The sequence below is a fragment of the Sapajus apella genome, unplaced genomic scaffold (assembly GCF_009761245.1).
Source record: "Sapajus apella isolate SASKATOON/1434 unplaced genomic scaffold, GSC_monkey_1.0 scaffold4, whole genome shotgun sequence".
NCBI classification, from domain to species: domain Eukaryota; kingdom Metazoa; phylum Chordata; class Mammalia; order Primates; family Cebidae; genus Sapajus; species Sapajus apella.
This window is the reverse complement of record NW_022436944.1, coordinates 49808572-49828344: the sequence shown is the minus strand read 5'-3', so window position 1 is coordinate 49828344 and position 19773 is coordinate 49808572. Positions and strand designations below refer to the sequence as shown.

General features: G+C 39.0%; 1 protein-coding gene across 12 annotated transcripts in view; it reads right to left on the bottom strand.

Moving 5' to 3' along the window:
• RBMS3 (RNA binding motif single stranded interacting protein 3) overlaps positions 1-19773 on the bottom strand; it is a 758821-nt gene that overhangs the window by 10955 nt on the left and 728093 nt on the right. For 8 of the 12 annotated variants that reach the window (XM_032259567.1, XM_032259558.1, XM_032259610.1 and 5 more), the window contains 2 exons: positions 14049-14129; positions 10834-10961 (listed from right to left, as the gene is read on the bottom strand). In XM_032259567.1, the coding sequence (XP_032115458.1) occupies positions 10834-10961; positions 14049-14129 (209 nt within the window). Of the gene's footprint in view, positions 1-10829; positions 10962-14048; positions 14130-19773 lie in introns of those variants that run through there. The other 4 variants (XM_032259601.1, XM_032259585.1, XM_032259640.1 and 1 more) reach the window with 1 other exon arrangement.

The window sequence follows — 19773 nt, the reverse complement described above, 5'->3', positions numbered from 1 at the left end:
TGGGTGCTCATATACCCCTTAAACTTTTCCCAGTGATGGTTATCCATGAAAAGGAACCCAGTTTTTATTACCCAGATGCTCAGCTCAATTCTCAGTGTCTTCCTTGAATAATTTTGAAGAATCTTGCATCTTATTGTGGCTAAAATTGATACAAACTTAGAGTCACAGTAATTTTCAGGAGTGATTGCCATTCACAAATTTATTTTATTTAGATTATTCATTTTGCTTTATTCAATTTTGTTGCTATTGTTGTTTTAAGTCAAAAACTTCTAGCACTTTGTATCACATCAAAGAAGAGAATATTAGCAGGACATGTTAAATTTTCTCCAGCTTTAATGTCCCTAGGGCAATGCAAGTGGTTTTCACACGCCACACCACTGAAATATTTTATGTTCCAAGGTGCTTTCTGAATGATTAGATTCCTTGTCTTTCTCCAAATATCAGGTTCTTCTGGGGTTGTAGTTCATCTGCCTCTGTTAATGGCATCAGTAACTTCATCTTTTTGCTTGGAATTTTTAAGTCTTACTTGTTTTTTTTCTTCAGTCTTTCCCTATTCTACTTTCCCACGCCACCATTATATCCACTACCATCATACTTCAGACCTTTACCTCCTCCTGTGTGAATCACTGAAATAACAGGACTGTGGATTTTCAATGCTTCCAAGTCCATTGTCTAACTTCAGCTGAAGCAGCACTCATAGAATGAAGAAAACGCTGTCCAAGCACCTCAGTATGACACATGATACTAGAATCTGGGTCAGATCAGCCTTTTCACACTATTCTACGAGTCTGCTTCATTTCTCAGACAAATACTCGGAGCTTTCCCACCCCTGGACTTTGGTCAAACTGTTATTCTGCCTAATACATTGCTTTTTCCCATAAGACCCAGATCTGGTTGCCAAAACTTCCATCAATGTTTATCCAGCCAGAAAAGAAAATGATGTGCATTCCATTACTACAGTACTTTTGAAGACAGTTTTTATTTTCTTCATTGCGATAGATAGATAGATAGATAGATAGATAGATAGATAGATAGATAGAGATAACTCATATGTAAATCTAAATCATGTACTGGATCGTAAGCCTTGAAGGGCAGGGATTCTGTCTCCTAGTACAATCCCGGCATGATGCTGGTACTATGATGAAGCTGGACCTGTGTGTGGAGGTGATGGGGAGGCTGTCGCTAGAATCCATGAGAGGCAGAGATGCCATCTTTCAATCAGGCAAAACACCTGCTTCCCCACCACATCATATAATGACTAGGCAAAGGTGCCTTACATCTGGGTAGGGACAGCCTTGAGAAAGAAGACAGCCCTTCACTGGAGGCTCACAAACAGAAGCAACTAAAGCTTCTTTAATCAGGCAGGGAGAGGAGGAGATTCTGGACAGTTTCAAGAAAGGGAATAATCTGCATCGTGAAATCCATCCTTGAAACATGTTCCTCTCTGCCCAGCCTGCATTGGTAATGGATTCATTGATATTTAAGTCAAATCATGTCATTCCTGTTTTTTTTTTTTTAAACCTTCCAAAAGTTTCCTGACTCATTTAGAATATAAAAAAGTATATAATTACTGGACACAAAGCCAAGTAGCCAAGGGCTAAAAGCTCTATAAGAGCTGGCCTGTTTGACTTACCTCCTGTTACTCTCCCCTCTAGTTCAGGACATTCATGCCTCAGGTGGCCCCTCAGGGCCTCTGAACTTCCTGTTTCATCTGCTTAAAACACTTTTTCTCCAGACCTCTCCGAGATTAGTTTCTAATTAATTGTCTTTCAGATCTGAGGACTGTAAGACAGGCTTCCTCTGGTACCTAAAGTACTCAGTAACTTTCTATCAAAATAATCTGCTCTGTCGTTCTGTCTTTTTTTCATTATTTTCTGATTTATCCATTGATTATACATCTAGTACTAGAAGTAAACTCCAAGAGAGTGAGGGAGGCATCTGCCTCTTTCATTAGTCTTTCCCTAGCACCTAGAATGCTGCTAGGTCACAGTAATTGTTGATTGGATAAATGAAAGTATCTTTTCATTTAGCCAGACTTCATTAAATGTTAGCAGGAAGGTTCTAGAATCATTCATTTCCTTATTGTGTTTTGGCACAACCACAGCCAGTTTTACCTACTCACTGAGTCTTAAGAGGTGCTTCTGGCAAACAGTCTATTAGAATTTTCTAAAGAAACAGAAATAGGAGGTATCATAAGGAATTTGCCCCAAGATCTGTGGTCAGCAAACTAGAGACCCAGGAGAGCTGATACTGATGGTGTGGTTCCAGTTTCAGCCTGAAAGCTGGAGAACTAGGAAAGCTGATGATGTCAATTTAAGTCCTAGAGCTGGCAGGCTCGAACCCAAGAAGAGCCAATGTTTCAGTTCAAATCCAAAGGCAGGAAAAGGCCACTGTTCTAGCTTAATCAGCTAGGCAGGAGTTTTCTTTTATTCAGAGGAGGCTCAACTTTTTGTTGCTTAGGCCTTCAACTGACAGGATAAGGACATCCCCCACTGGGGCAGCAGTAGGAGGAGGGGTGCGGGGGGATTCTGCTTTACTCAGTCTACTGATTCAAATGTTAATCTCATCTACAATCACCCTCACAGACACATCCGGAAATAATGTTTGATCGAATATGAGTATTCCATGGTCCAGTCAAATTGACACATAAAATCAACTATCACAAGTTCACTTCTTGTCAACTTGGCATTCATATGCTTCTTCACAAACCATATTTAATCTTCAAGTAAAGACCATAGCAAGGACATGATTCCTTATAACATGACACAGTATCCTACATATGACCAAAAACACACTATCCCCTTTCACAGAAATAGAGGTAAAGTCTTTGATGTTTACTCTCCTCTTTGATATTTTATAACTTAAATACTGAGGTAAAATGAGTAATACTTAAATACCATGAAACAAAGTCAATATCCCTTACGATACATGGTAAGAGAGTAAGATATTTGCTTAATATACATGTTAACATATAAACATACACATACACAAATGTATTCATGAAAAGGTGAGGAGGAGATACTCATGATAACTTCAGTCTTCTTTGCTGTAGCTGGTCATGTGGTCATAGCTGATATTTATAGTAATCTTTTTTTCACTATCCATTCTGTGTTCCCTCTGCCTTCAGCAAGTACTTCAGCTGGTCATGATTCTTTACCTGGTGGGGTGATCCAAACCTCCATTCCTGAAGGGTGTGGGTCATTGGATTGAGTGAGTAGTCCTGCTTGGATTATGTTTCTGTAATTTTCCATTGACTTTAATTACAGGGCATGGTAACACTAAAAGACATTCTAAGGGATCTCCTGTATTCCAGATATACTCTTCCTTACCACCATTGCAGAGTATTGGTCCATTTTTCCTTTGTTACTCAGGATCAACCACCCCACCCAGCACAGTAACTCCCTTATCTGTCTGTTGATTCAGAAACATGAGGAGTCTAAAGTGGCTGTGGATCGTATTAGCTTCTAGTTCAATGGAATTATTGTTGTCTCTCCTGGTGGAAGCATTCCTCCTTAGCAACTAAGGTCTCTTGGCCAGCAGAACATGATGTCATTAGAACAGGAAGCAAAAATTTTGCTAGTGGGTCACTAAGGGTAATAGTGAGTGGTGCCACTCTCATTTTTATCTTTTAATTTCTGGACTCATGAAACCTGGCTATAGGAGAACCAGCACCATATATGTTGGGTACTCATTCAAAGCACATGCAGCCTTTGAGAAATCCTTCACCAATCCCTGCATGATATTGGCAGTTAACTGGCATTGAAACTGAGCCTTCAAAAGGACATTCCGCTGTTCATCAAGCCAGCTGCTTCAGGATGGTGGGGAATGTGGCAAGATCAGTGAATTCTATGAGCCTGGGCACAGTGCCATGCCTTATTTACTGTGAAATGAGTTCCTTAATCAGAAGCAGCGTCGTGTAGGATAACATGATGGTGGATAACACATTCTTTAAGATCATTGACGGTAGTTTTGGCAAAAGCATTATACATAGGAAAGGCAAACTTTGTAGTCTAGTAAGAAGAAAACATTGCCCTTTTCGTGATGGAAGTAGTCCAGTGTAATCATCCTCAGTACCATTTAGCTGGTTGATCACCTCAGAGAATGGTGCCATATCAGGGATATGTTGCTGGCAGATTGGGCACTCAGCAGTGCCTATGCCAGGTTTTCCTTGGTAAACAGAAGTCCATGTTGCTGATCTCACTCATAACCTTCATCTCTGTAGCCACGGCCATTTTGTTCATGAGCCCATTGGCCAATGACAGGAATGGCTAAGGAAAGAGGCTGACTCATAGTCACAGACGATATCATCTTATATCTTGATTATCAAAATTCTCCTCTGTGGAGGTGATCCTATGATGGGCATTCACATGACTATCAATGTCTTCCCATTATTTATTTATTTTTTCCTCCATAATATTTTCACATACTTTTTCCACAAATATGTTCCCAGTTTCCCAATCATGTTCTTTCCAAGTCCCTGACCATCCAACCAAACTGCTGGCTGTAGCCCATGATTGAGTATATAATCATACTTCTGGCCATTTTTCCTTCTAAGCAAAGTGAACAGCCAGATGCACTGATATAAGTTCTACCCGCGGAAAGGATTTCACTTCACTGCTGTCCCTCACGGTTGGCCCAGGAAGAGATGGCAGTGCCTTGGTTGCCCACTGTCAGTTGTGCCTGAGTATTAAGCAGAGCCACCTATAGACCAGGCCTGAGTAGGCAGGGGCGCAGGAGTGGGAGACATGGATATTTGGGCCCCTTTTGCATGTAGCTTTCTGTGCCTTCAGGGTCTGCTCAAGCCTGATCGTGTACATGCCAGTTCCATTTTATGATGGAGTACTGCATGTCCATCTTTATGGCCTGGTTGGTCAGACAACCCCCAGTTCATGACAGGTAGCTCAGATCACAGGGCAACTTAATTGCACATAGTTAAGTGTTCGGTTTCTACTGAGGCCCAGTGGCAAGCCAAGAGATGTTTCTCAAAAGGAAAGTAGTTATGGATAGAGAATGGCAGAGCTTTGCTCCAAAATCCTCAGGGCCTTCACTGTAATTCACCTCTAGGGGCCTGTCAAAGCCTCCAAACAGCATCCCTATTTGCATCTGACACTTTAGGAACCATTGGATGTGCTGAATTATATGCCTCAAATGACAGAACAGCTTCCATCACAGCCTGGACCTGTTGTGAAAACTTTAATCTCGGTCCCATTCAAAACTAGGAGTTCTTTGTGTCACTCAGTAAATGGGTGAGAGTAACACGCCCATATACTGCCTCTAAAATCCAAAGAAACCACTCAGCATTATGTCTTTTTTGGTGATAGGAGATACTAGATGCAACACGATGAAACTTACCTTTCACCCTTAGAGATACATTTCCACAAGCCCTGCAACACTGGACCTCTAAAATCACTGATAGAAGTCCGTTGAAATTTTGTTGAATTTATTTACCAGTCTCAGACACACAAATGTTCTACTAGTAAATCTAGAGTAGTCATTACCTCATTAAATCTAATCAGCATAATGCATAAATGTAATGGGCCGGTATAACATCTTGCAGAAGGGAGAAACCATCAAGATTCATGCAAACTAAATTGTGACGTGGGCTAATATACTCCCGAGGTAGGACATTGGAGGTATATTGGTGGCCTTGAAAGCTGTAAACTGTTTCTGGTGGGTCGTACTGATAGTAGTGGGGAAACAAAGGAATGTGCCAGATCAACAGATGCCTAACAAGTACCAAGGGGTGGGTTAATTTGCACAGGTACAGCCACTGCCATTGGAATCACCACCTGGGTATGTGATATGGTTTGGCTCTGTCCCCACCCAAATCTCATCTTGAATTGTACTCCCATAATTCCCATGTGTTGTGGGAGGGACCCAGTGGGAGATAATTTGAATCATGGGGGAGGTTCCCCCATACTGTTCTCATGGTAGTGAATGAGTCTCATGAGATCTGATGGTTTTATCAGGGGTTTCTGCTTTTACATCTTCCTCATTTTCTCTTGCCACTGCCAGATAAGAGGTGTCTTTCACATTCCGCCATGATTCTGAGGCCTCTCCAGCCTCAGAATGTGGGACTGTAAGTCCAATTAAACCTCTTTTTCTACCCAGTTCTGGGTATGTCTTTATCAACAGCATGAAAACAGACTAAAACAGTATGCTTCTAATAATCCACTGTCCTTCTCTAAGTTCCATCTGTCTTCTGCACAGGCTAAATGGACAAGTTAAAAGGAGTTATAATGGAAATCAAAACCATGCATGTTTCAAGTTCTTGACAGTAGCACTAAATTTTGCAATCCCTCTAGAAATGCATTATTGAATTTGGTTTACTATTTTTCCCAAGTAGAGGCAGTTCTTGTGTCCTTCATTTTGCCTGTTCTACCATAAAAGTCCTCATTCTACAAGTCAGGGGACCCACCCAATGTGGGGACTCTGCGAGCTACTGAGTGGTCCAGAACTAAGGAAACAACCACCAGGTGGGCTTGGGGATTCATAGAACACACTGTGAGAAGGACCTGAGTTCAATACTCTGGTGTACCATGGTGCCATTGTAAGTCTCTCAGAATTAATGTCAGTTCAGAGCCTCTGTCCAATAGATCCTTTTTCTTTTCTTTGGTCAGAGGCAATAGGTCCTTTATGGGAAGACTGAGAGAAAAATTAACAGTATACATTTTTGATAGTTTATCAGTGTCTGTCTTTGAGGAAACCCAACCTCCTCTTCAGTCACTGGATTCTGGCTCTGTAAACTGGCTCACATCTGGGAAGTGATTGAAGTGTCAATGAATCTCTGTCTTTATGATTTAAGTTAGACATTTATTCACCTGACCTGAATTTTTCTGCTTACAAAGCAAATAAGAATTTAGACTTTCTACATATTTCACTTTCAGGAACACTATGATCAGCCAGCCAGTGTCATAACTCTGCATGAGTCAGACAATTCTGATTGCTGTTTTGTCTCTGCTGTCCACTACAGTAACCATGCCAACCTTGCTTTTAGTCACTGAGTGTTGCCACCTGGCCTCAGCCACTCAGGATCGAATAACTCTAATTGTATTTACGTTTCCCAATTCAGTGACTATAGTTCCCATTGTAAGTTCTAGGCTACAAAGAAGAACAATTGCCAAGTTATTCAAGGATGCCAAGGCTCTCCTCACATATGCATTTCTTATAGTTGTGCTGAAATGTCTTCTGGACCCTCCCAGCGTGGGTGAGTAGGTCTTCAATGATAAATACACTCTAATATTAAAACCTCTCTAAGCCTTCGAATCTCTTCCTCTAGGTTAGACAAGGCAGGACTACCATTTCCAGCTAGCTCGCTGTGGGTCATCTCTTATTCCATGTTTTAGTCAAGCAACCAAACTAACGGGGTCTTTATAACTCCTTGAGTTGCAACATTAAATGCAGAAGCTATGCTTAGTGAACCCATGTCAATTACTTTGGGTTGATCCAATGTTTTGTTCCTTCCATTATTATCTCACATCATTGATATCCATTTCCACCTGTGTTCCCTAAATTTCTGTCTGTATGAAGTAAAAAAATGCAAGCAGTTCTTCTGAAGTGTAGTTCACCTGCTTATGGGTGATATTTTGGACCTCACCTTTAGGGGCTTGTTAGGCTTCAGGCTAGTTATAGATCTAGAAGCAAAGAGGTGTGGAGGTGAGTCCTAAGAAGACTGAGCGTTGTCTTATATGACAGCTGGCTCAGGGAGGCCATTACAGTTTTTTTCAGGCAATGCAGGGTTAATATCCTCACACAGGGGTAGAGAGATCACTCCCACTTGTAGTGGAGAAGCTATTCTCACTGGGCATGGGGAGGCTTCTTCCCCTGGCAACGAATACTCATCATATTTAGGGGCTCACTGTTCCCAGCTTAATTAGGTTCTTCCTCCATATAGTCATGCCAACTTACAAGATCCCACTCTCTCTCAATTAATGCCCTTACTTTAACAGTAGATACTCATGAGATTAGGAGTTGAGCTTTTATTGTAACTCAGCCTGTCATAGGATGAGATTCTGGGTTTGATTTTCAGCAATCTTAGCCATGTGGCTACAGGAAATAAAGAGCTTTTCAAGGCAGACATAGAAACCTTCAAATCGTTTATACAGTGTTTTAGCTGAAAATCTGAATCCCTGAATGCATCTTCTTCTTTTCCCACTATATCTGGTGACATTAGGAAAATCAATCAATCATATTATATTCATTGATTTGCCAAAAATGTTTGAAAATGTCATATACATAGTTACCCATCTCCTTGATTCTTAAAAGCGGTTGATTAGGCGTATCTAATTGAGATATTTTGCCTATCTCCATTGCCAGATCATGTCATGGAATATAAATACTCTTTAGTACTAGAAATAGTCATTAGTATCTGTAATCAAATCAGAAAGCCAATTTCAGAAGTAACTGTGTGTGTGTGTGCGTGTATGTATGTAAATACACACACACACACACACACACACACACACACACACACACACACATATATATATATAATGCATATGAGAGAGAATTTTTGTTTTCTTGAATAAGAAATGGGCTCACACTATTATTAAGACTGAGCAGCCAATAGTGTAGTTCTAGGTTGAGTTTGAAAGTCTGCGAACTAAAAGAGTTGATGTAAATTCTAGTTCCATAGCTGGCAGGCTCAAGACCTAAGAGCCAATATTTTTAAGTCCAAAGGAAAAGACCAATGTTGTAGCTCCAGCAGTCAAGTAGCAGGGGTTACTTCTTATTCATTCATGAGAAGTTCAACTTTTTGCTCTATACTGGCTTCAACTGATTAGATAGGGCCTCCCACACTGGGGAGGAAGATCTGCTTTAACTGATTCAAATGTTAATCTCATCCAAAATCACCCTCACAGATATGCCCAGAAATACTGTTTGGCCAAATACATGGGTACCCTGTGGCTCAGTCAAATGGTCACAAAATTTCCCATTACCCACAGTATCTCCCACTATGCTTATACATAGCCAATATCTGCTCCTTTCCCCACATATAACCCATTGACCAGACTGAAAAAAATGTTCAATATGCCTGGATAGGAGTGAGTTTCAGAGTCTACGACAGTGTTAGTTTTGCACATAAATGTGATTCACACAAGCTATGTCAATTAAACCAACAACAACATACTGCTTTCCTCAGGAACGATCTTTTCTGAAAGTCATTATTGACAGTAATAACAGCAATCATAATAATACCTTACATTTGTAAGGTTAAGTCATATTCTGAGAAAATTTAATTTGTAAGAATTTATAAGGCTGACTTTAGATCTAAACCACACATAAAGCAGTTTATTGTCTTGATGAATCTAACAAATCTCTTAATGTATATTGAGGTTAAAAAGTGACAAAGACTCTCTTCTTGCTCAAATTTTAGTCAGGCTACTCTGAGTCCCCTTCTTGAGTATGCATAGACTTTGCCCCCATTCTTGCCAGTTCTTTATAGCCTAGTTTCAGCAAGAATCTTGCTAAGTCAGTTTAAAGAGACGGATAACCTATCCTGGATATGACCACACACAATATCTGATCAATTTTCTCATCCTTCTCATCCCCTACCTTTGATGTTATCATCTCTTGATCTGCCTTCAGCAAGGCCTCTGTTGAGCAGTAAGTCCCCTGTTCCTGATGTCTTCTCTTAGTAAGTCTCCACTCACTGACCCCTGCTCTCTGCTTGTTGGCTGCAAATCCCCAGCTGTGTTTGCTGTGTTCTGAATTAAACGTGATCTCTCTTGCCTATTGCAATAGTTCTTAATGGCAGAAACAGCAATTACTTTTGTACCAACCTAATAAAGTTTTCCTTATTGTTTTAACAAATATCAGAATAATTTTTTTTTCTGTAACAAGAAAAATTATTATTTAAAATAATGGAGCAGCACTCTGTAGCCAGTCAGTATTATCTGGGGATATGCTATGCAGGGATTTGATTGCTATGTACAAAATTGAATAGTCTGCATGCCAAGACACCTGTATAAAGCCTTTCCTTTTGTATAAATTCTTTCGGTTTCAATAAAAAGCCCTCAAACCTTACCAGAGTTTTCCAAATATTTACTCAACACAAAGGTAAATGTACTTTGCATTATGAGTGATTTAAGGATTTACAGAGTAATTCTGAAAATACTTGCCATTTTATTCCTGAATAGGACCATATTTTCTATTGCTTTATAACTTAAAATACTCTTTTTCATGGACATTTAATTAGGTATTCAAAGTAACCCTACAAAGGGGAATGTAACTGTCTTCATTTAAGAGAAGACCGAGACCAAAATGCAGGCTCTCTATTCAGTTTCAGGGAGGAAAATTATAATTTTTCCAATAATAAATACGGTAGATATTTTTAAAATGCCTGCAATGCCTCTCTCTATTTCAAGCTTTTTCAAAGCGAACTGCTACATTGACTGTTTGGCCAAGTGTCTTCCTTTGGCTAATAAGACAGTAGAAAATTAGTAATAAACAGAATTGAAGAGTACTTGTACATTCGGGCTTGTTCTTTGCTGTTTTTGAAATTCTGAGACTTCCATGTGAATTAGCCTGCTGGATCAGAAACATATGGCCCAGTCACTTCCATCACACATCCAACACCTAGCAATACCCAGAAGCAGAGATGCATAAACAATCAGCAGCTGTTCCTAGATGTTTGATTCCTGTCAAGATCAGAAGAACCATCCACCCAAAGTTAGCCCAGATTTCAAACCCACATAATCATGAGCTACATAAATGCTTGTTGCTAAGTTTGGGATGGTTTGTATTTCAGCAAGAGGTAACAGATACAACATGAGAAAGTGATGTCAAGATGGTTGATCTTGAGGAAAAGAGCTTAGCACAGCCCAGACTTACTTAGACTGTTGGTAAGAATATGCAGGTGCATGTTCGTTAGATGTGTCCACTGCTATCTGTTGCTGCTGACCACTGGTGTCCTGGGATGAAGGTGCCACTGTCTGGGGAGAGGTATCAGCAACAACACCCTAAGGAGGCAAATAACAGAAAAGCCTTACTTGCTTCAGCAAAGGGCCCTCTCTAGATGGGCTGTAAGTACCCCTCTTCTCTTTGGCTTGAGTAGAGATGCCCTCAGCTATATGAAGTCACAATACGTACTCAGAGGAAACCCAGAGAGCACATTTAGATAGGGGATAAGTAATTCATCCTAATGTGACATGAAGAAGCCTTGCCAGCTGAAGTCCTTGGAGAAGTGGTCGTAAAATAATTTTGCCTGTACTTGGAACTTTTAAATGATGTTTACACATTTGTCCACAATAAATAACAATTTATCCTCATTTCAGGATTCCTATAAAAACTTGTATGTTCAAACATTTTCCTGGCATAGTTCACTGGATCATGTCTATACCATTTGGCATAACAATGGAACCTGAACTTAATAAAAATATACATCAAAGTTTGGAAATCTTTTAAAAGGATGCTAATTAAGTAGGTGGTTTTCTCTTCAGTAATTTGATTTGATTTTGTTTTGTTTTCCAGGATACAAACTGAAAATCGTTGAGAAGTTTTAGAAAAACAACAACAAGACTTAACCTTAATTTTGGTTTGCTTTTCCTTTACCTTTTCTGTTTTTGTTTCTCACAGATGCTGGCAAGAGTGGATTTCTGGAAATGGTCATAATCAGGAATATATTTTTGGATCCCACAGAGGCACAGGTGATTTTATTTGGTTGTTAGTAGCCTAAGCAGAGCATCTATCTCAATACATGTTCCTGGCTGTATTTGCAGTCCTGGATACCTGCAGTGATGTCAAGTTTGAAATGTTCTTGGTTAATTCTGTTGCTAACTGAAATTCTCTAAATTTCTTCTTTAGAATTTGAAAATTCTGTCTATATTTATTCACTCTTTTCTTTCCGAATTTACTGTTTGGTATTATTTTTTTGAACCCTCCCCACCAGCATTTACTTTATAGATATTGATAAATGGTCAATGAATGTTTTTACATAGAAAATGAATTAATGCTTATAATCACTAGTTCAAGGCGATATCAGAGTATATTTATATTTTTCTCAGTGAAATATTTCTTTGTAATCCCTAAATATAACTATAATTAGACTGTTTCCAGTAAGCCACAGTCATATGTCTCTTAATCATCAAAATGGTCAAATTTTGTAGATAAGTATGTCTTTGGTGTACACAGGGAAATGCAAATATGTGGTTGAAGTTGACATTTAAAGTGCCTAGAATGTCCAGATCTAAAATTTTCTCATGGTATTGGTGCTTTTTGACAGCTAAATACAGCAAAGAACATGAAATTTAATCACATATTCTTCAAATTCTGAAAAGACAATTAAAACTGTTTAACATGACACATTCTTTGAGACCTACAGGTCTACAACACATGAAAGATTTAAAAATTGGAACCCCTGGCCAGGCGTGGTGGCTCACGCCTGTAATCCCAGCACTTTGGGAGGCTGAGGCACGTGGATCACAAGGTCAAGAGATCAAGACCATCCTGGCCAATACAGTGAAACCCTGTCTCTACTAAAATACAAAAAAATTAACTGGGCGTGGTCGTGCACACCTGTAGTCCCAGCTACTTGGGAGGCTGAGGCAGGAGAATCATTTGAACTTGAGAGGCGGAGCTGGCCGGTGAGCCGAGATTGTGCCACTGCACTCCAGCCTGGTGACAGACTGAGACTCCGTCTCAAAAAAAGAAAAGAAAAAAATGGGAACTTCTTGGTTTCCCAAACCTTGGTGGTATGAACACACATTTGTCGCACACCAAAACCAGGAAACATTTTAGAAGATCCAATTTAGTCTATAAAGGTCTCCCTCAATCTCAGAGATTGAGAGTTTTGGTCGATTTTTATGTGGAGTGTTGGTACCAACACACCAGTTGCTTGCCAACAAATGGAGCAGCAAAGACAACAACTCCAAAGGATTCCCAGCTGATGAGAGGGAATGCACAGTGACTGCAATGCACATGTGCATCAGGAGAGGGGAAAGAAGGGTAATAAAACAGCAATGTCTAGAACAAGAGAGAAGAATACATATACCTAAATGTGTTACCACCATCTACATAGCTCTGTGCCTTCTCCATTTCTGTGTAGTTCATAGCTCTGTCCAGTCAAATGATGTGTAGAGGGCATGGATTTATCAGAATGTAAAGAGAGAAGGAAAGCAGCAAAGCTTCCATTAAAGACAAACTGACATCATCATTCATGATATCCACAGCAATAAGAGTTGTACCGTTTCTTTCTTATCTATAAGAAGCTGCAAACCTGTGAACGTTCTTGGCCTAGAGCAGTGGTTTCTAGTCTTTGGTACACATAAGAATCATCTAAGATCTTTTAAAAATATGATATTCAGTCCATACTCCAGACAAATGAATCATAATCTCTGGGGATAGGACCCAGGAATCAACATTTTTTAAAGCTCCCCAAATAATTTCAATGTGCAGAAAAGTTTGAGAAGTAGTGCATTCATCCAGGGTCTCTCAAATTTTAATGTGCATCTGGATCACTGAGTGGTCATCTTAAAATGCAAACTCAGATACAGTAGGTTTGGATAGTACCTGAGAATCTATAATTTTTTTTCTTCCTTCTGACAGGGTCTGTTTTGCCCAGGCTGGTCTTGAACTTCTGATCTAAGAGATCCTCCTGCCTCACCCTCTCAAGTAGCTAGGATTACAGGTGCCTGCCATTGTGCCCCGTAAGTCCGCAGTTCTAACAAGCTCTCAAGGGATACCTTTGATGCTGGTCCAAGAGCCACTCTTTGAGGAACATGGCATTAGAGAACTAGTTCATTCACATACTTGTAAACTTTTTTCCTTTTATAAGTATTTGTGATTAAAATTTGATGGAGTCGTGATTTGGTTTCTGGAAGAGACTCCTGTCATGTCCCTGTAGCAGATGAGCTCATTTCATGTGCAAAACAAAACACAGCTACATCCAAGGTAAATGTTTATACCTTCATATACTGAATCTATAATGTAAAATTTTAGAGCAGCACAAAAATTGCAAGTGAGCATTCCTAGGGTTATGGGGGACTACAGTGCATGTGACTGAGATGTATCTCTTCTAACCTCTTTCTGTTAGACAGGGATAGACTTACTTCAATAGAAACAGCTGTCGGAGGCACAGGCGTGTACTGGGGAATGTAGGTCCCTTGCATAGGAGCAGCAGCAGTCATATACTAGAGAGAATCAAAGAAAAATGCATGTGAACTTTGAGCTGCAACCATGAGAAAATGAAATACCACATGAGATTGCTTAGCTGTGTGGCCCATAGCCAGTGCATATTTTTTTCTCAACTCAATTTTCACTAAAACTAAGGCAGTTCCTCTCAGTATGGAAAGGCCTTTGCTTACTGATTTAGTACCCACAGCAGCTCTACCTCTTAATTATCAATATGAGTTAATTCACCCCATTTCCTCACTTTGTCCTTTTACACATTCTAAATAAGGTTTCAAACATTGTTTTACATTTCACATCTAAACACAAGCTCCAGGGGGATGGGGGTGATGTCTCTTTTTCTGTCTCTTGTATTGCTAGCACCTATCACATAGTAGGCTCTCAACTAGTATTTGTTGAATGAATGATCATATAAATTGTTAGTAATATTTATTTTTTTAATTAAAAAAGCAGTAAACTAATGTAAGAAAGTTATGTAATACATTCACATAATTGGCAAATGTCATGTTTTCATGTTTGCATCTTTTTAAATATAAAAAATAGAGAATTACAGATAATATTGAAGTCTATTGTTCCCGTCTCCCATTCTGTTCTCATATCACTATTAAAATTTCCTTTCCAATGCCTTTAATCCACCAAATTTTTCTTATCAGGATGAATAACGAAGCCAGATCATTTTTTGCTAAGTTGCAGTAGTCAATAAATTATGTATTGGGGATAACTTCTATTTTTGCAATAAAGAAAGGGAGCCCAAATAAAACTACATGTTCAGTTACATAAGAATGAAGTATGACCCATATTCCTAACACACACATTCACCCTGAAAATTCAAGTTCTACTCTTCAATAATTGAATTTTCTATGGAATCAACTATGTTTCTAAGTTTCTGAACTTCACCAGTAACACAAAATGTCAAAACTGAAATCATCAAATGAAGACAGGGTTTCTCAATTCATAAAGTTTAGAGGAATATTTTTTGGTGGAAAAATCGAAAGCTTCTCATCCTTTATTTTTCTAAATTTGCTGAGATCAAATACTAAGTTCATGTATAAACATGAAAAAGCTAAATTACTGTTTGGTGTATCTTAGTATTTTCAGTAACCAAGAGGCATGTTGATTCTGAATCAAGGAAAGCAACTGAATTAACCTTAACCCTAACCCATCTTTTTTGTTGCTGTTATTTCCCCCCGTCTTTTGAAACCTGGTTTTACTCTGTTGCCCAGGGTGGAGTGCAGTGGCGTGATCTTGGCTTACTGCAAGCTCTGCCTCCATGGTTCAAGTGATTCTTGTGCCTCAGCCTCCCCAGTAGCCTGGATTACAGGTATGTGCCACCATACCTGACTAATTTTTGTATTTTTAGGAGAGATGGGGTTTTGCCATATTGGCCAGGCTGGTCTCAAACTCCTGGCCTCAAGTGATCCAGCAGCCTCGGCCTCCCAGAGTGCTGGGATAACAATCATGAGCCACTGCGCCTGGCCTGTATCTGCCTTTTCAACAAGACTGCTCTAGCAAGTATGCTGTAGATAACAGTTCCCTGGCCATTTCAGATAGGTAATGTGCCTCTGTTACACAGGTTCTAAATATCCTTTAATTTAGTACTTTTTACAATGTATTCCTTGGAACACTAACTATACTGAGAATAAAGTTTTCTCTGTTCCAGTGTATTTGAGCAATGCTGCATAATACATCCTCTTATTGATATTGACATATGATTAAAAACTCTGAGAAATCTCCCATTCACAATAGTTACAAAGAGAATAAAATACCTAGGAATACAACTAACAAAGGATGTAAAGGACCTCTTCAAGGAAAACTATAAACCACTGCTCAATGAAATAAGAGAGGACACAAACAGATGGAGAAACATTCCATACTCATGGTTAGGAAGAATCAATATCGTGAAAATGGCCATACTGCCAAAAGTAATCTATGGATTCAATGCTATCCCCATCAAGCTACCAATGGCCTTCTTCACAGAACTGGAAAAAAAAACACTTTAAACTTCATATGGAATCACAAAAGACCCCGCATAGCCAAGACAATCCTAAGCAAAATGAACAAAGCTGGAGACATCACACTGTGGACTTCAAACTATATTACAAGGCTACAGTAATCAAAACAGCATGGTACTGGTACCAAAACAGAGACGTAGACTAATGGAACAGAACAGAGGCCTCAGAAGAAACACCGCACATCTACAACTGATCTTTGACAAACCCAGCAAAAACAAGCAATAGGGAAAGGACTCCATGTTTAATAAATGGTGTTGGGAAAACTGGCTAGCAATGTGCAGAAAGCAGAAACTGGACCCCTACCTGTCACCTTACACTAAAATTAACTCCAGATGGATCAAAGATTTAAACATAAAACCTAAAACCATAAAAACTCTAGAAGAAAACATGCACAAAACCATCCAGGACATAGGCATAGGCAAGGACTTCATGACTAAAACACCAAAAGCAATGGCAATAAAAGCCAAGATAGACAAACTGGATCTAATTAAACTCCAGAGCTTTTGTACAGCAAAAGAAATCATCATTAGAGTGAATCGGCAACCAACAGAATGGGAAAAAATTTTTGCAATCTACCAATCTGACAAAGGGCTAATATCCAGAATCTACAAAGAACCAAGATATACAAGAAAAAAATAAACCACCCCATTCAAAAGTGAGTGAAGGATATGAACAGCCACTTTTCAAAAGAAGACATATATGAGGCCAACAAATGTGAAAAAATGCTCATCATCACTGGTCATTACAGAAATGCAAATCAAAACCACACTGAGATATCATTGCATGACAGTTAGAATGGTGATCATTAAAAAATCTGGAGACAACAGATGCTGGAGAGGTTGTGGAGAAATAAGAACACTCTTACACAGTTGGTGGGAGTGTAAATTAGTTCAACCATGTGGAAGACAGTGTGGTGATTTCTCAAGGATCTAGAAATAGAAATTCCGTTTAACCCAGCAATCCCATTACTGGGTATATTCCCAAAGAATTATAAATCGTTCTACTATAAAAACACATGCACAGGTATGTTCATTGCAGCCCTGTGTACAATAGCAAAGACCTGGAACCAATCCAAATGCCCATCAATGATAGAGTGGACAAAGAAAATGTGGTACATATACAACATGGAATACTACGCAGCCATAAAAAAACAATGAGTTTGTCTCCTTTGTAGGGATGTGGATGAATATGGAAACCATCATTCTCAGCAAACTGACACAAGAACAGAAAGCCAAACACCACATGTTCTTGCTCATAGGTGGGTGTTGAACAACGAGAACACGTGGACTCAGGGAGAGGAGCATCACACACCGGGAGCAGTTGGGCAGGGTAGGGAAGAGACAGTGGGGGGTGGAGAGGGAAGGGAGGGATAACATGGGGAGAAATACCAGACATAGTATGCACCTAAAGTAACATAAATAAGTTTAAAAAAAGCCTAAGAAATCATGTTTTATAGAATAAGTCTATTTAAAGGTGATCAGGTTGTATTTCCAAAACTTCTTATTTTTGGTAGCGTTTGTTAGTTTTGTTTAAAGCTAGTGCTCTAAGAAATATACTCTGGAAAATGTTTAATCTCAAAAATCTAGTAGATTTATAGCAAGTGAGAGTATATTTTTTACAACCATGAATTTAAGTTCAGAACTGATACATTTGTGGCTCATGTTCTATCCTTGGGTGATGGTTTTCCAAGATTTACTACAAACTAGTAAAAGGATAAACCCTTATCTATTTGAGTATTTCCTAAAGTTAATAATTGTAAACTTTGCAACTTGCCCAGTGAGTTAGCATGCATATTCTTTGCGTAAGAGGATGTCACTGGCACCCTCTGTAGACTGCTACTCTGATCCATTCTCACCCCACTCTCTACATCTCTCAGGAGATATTCTGTGCATTAGAGGTCATTAGGAACATGACTTATGGCCATATACAGCAATGTCCACTGGTTCAGACGAGTATCTACTCCATTATTTGGACTTTCCTTGCCCAACTGGAGTTCCTAGGTAGTACAGTTAATAAGGAGCATTGTAGGTGAATCCTAGCTAAGCTGCTTCAAATGACTCTTGAGTTATTTAAAACTCCATCGGTGTTTTGTTTTAGTAAAACTGAATGAGAGTATCTTTACTTCTTTCACGACATTTAATAAAGTTGTAAACGTGACCAAAACGGAACTGCCTGTAGTGCAATTCACACTCATCTCTTCAGAACAACAATGAGTCAAGCAAGATGGTTCACCCATTTTACAGATGGAGAAATTGAGATTCTTATGTAATGAGGATAAACCCCAGTTTTTGTTGTTGTTCTTGTTGTTGTTTTCTTCTTTTTTTCTTTTCTTTATAGAGGCAGTCTTGCTCATGTGGCCCAGGCTGGGGTGCAGTGGTGCAATCATAGCTCATAGTACCCTTAAACTCCTGGGCTCAAGTGATCCTCCCACCTCACCGTCCCAAGTAGCTGGGACTACCTGCATGTGCCACCATGCCTAGATAAGTTTTTTTATTTTTATTTTTGTAGAGACAGGGTCTTATCCAGGCTGGTCTTGAACTCCTGGCCTCAGGTATCCTCTGGTCTCTGGCTTCCAGTTCTTTTGACCTATTATTCAGCACATTTTTTTCCATTCTACTTCATTATTTTTGAAGTTAAGTAAATAAGGTCTTAAGATCTTCCTTCTGATCTTTTCCATGCGATATAAATACTAACTTGCTTTAATGGGCTTTAATAATTGAAGAAATACAGAAACATGCCACTGATTGATAATTTCAGTTATTTTCCATACATATTGTTTTTCCTTCACTTCATACTCAGAATACCTAGTTGTCTTCTAGGTGGGATACCTTATATACTTGGTAACTTAATATTTTTATGCTGCTTTTCTTAACAGATCCAGTGGAGATTTTACAGTATAATTGAGATCAGCTCAGTTCAATGTGTTGTATGTGTGTGTATATCTTTTAGTGAAAAAAAAAAAATCTTTCTGCTTGCTTTTCTTTTGTCACAGAAAACCTAACAGAACTTGAAAAAGTGGTTTGAAAATTAAGAACAGGTTATTTTAAACTAGTCAATGCTATGGAATTTTATGTCCCTTAAGACTATTATCTCTGGGTAAAAATTTTTGCATTCTAGTTCTTCTGTGGTAGACACATACTTTCTAAGGTAAATCCTCAAGAAGTGACAGTCTTGTGAAATTAGAAGCAAGTATTTACAGGAATTGGCTACAGCTATGTGTAAGCTCAACTCCCAGCTTTAGGTAATTGGTGACAAATAACTCTGAGTTTTCTCTGCAAGCACATAGTTTGATTTTCTTCAGAGCACAGATGAACTACAGTCAGACTTAATAATACAGCTGCACACACACTGGTTAGATATGGGTGCCTCAGAGACTACTTTCATTTTATCCAGCTAATAAATGGCACACGACTCAGAACAACCTATGATAGCAATCGTGCCCTTTTAACTTGATAAATTCTCATAGATTACTTATTAAAACCACAACAAGAATAGATGTATATCCCTTAAGCTAATTTTTTTACTAGAACCTCACAAAAGCTAAAAAAATATTTGCAGTAATTATTTCATGAACACAAGTTTTCTGTTTTGCATTTTTTTGATATAAGGGTTAATCGAGACCACAGTACAATGA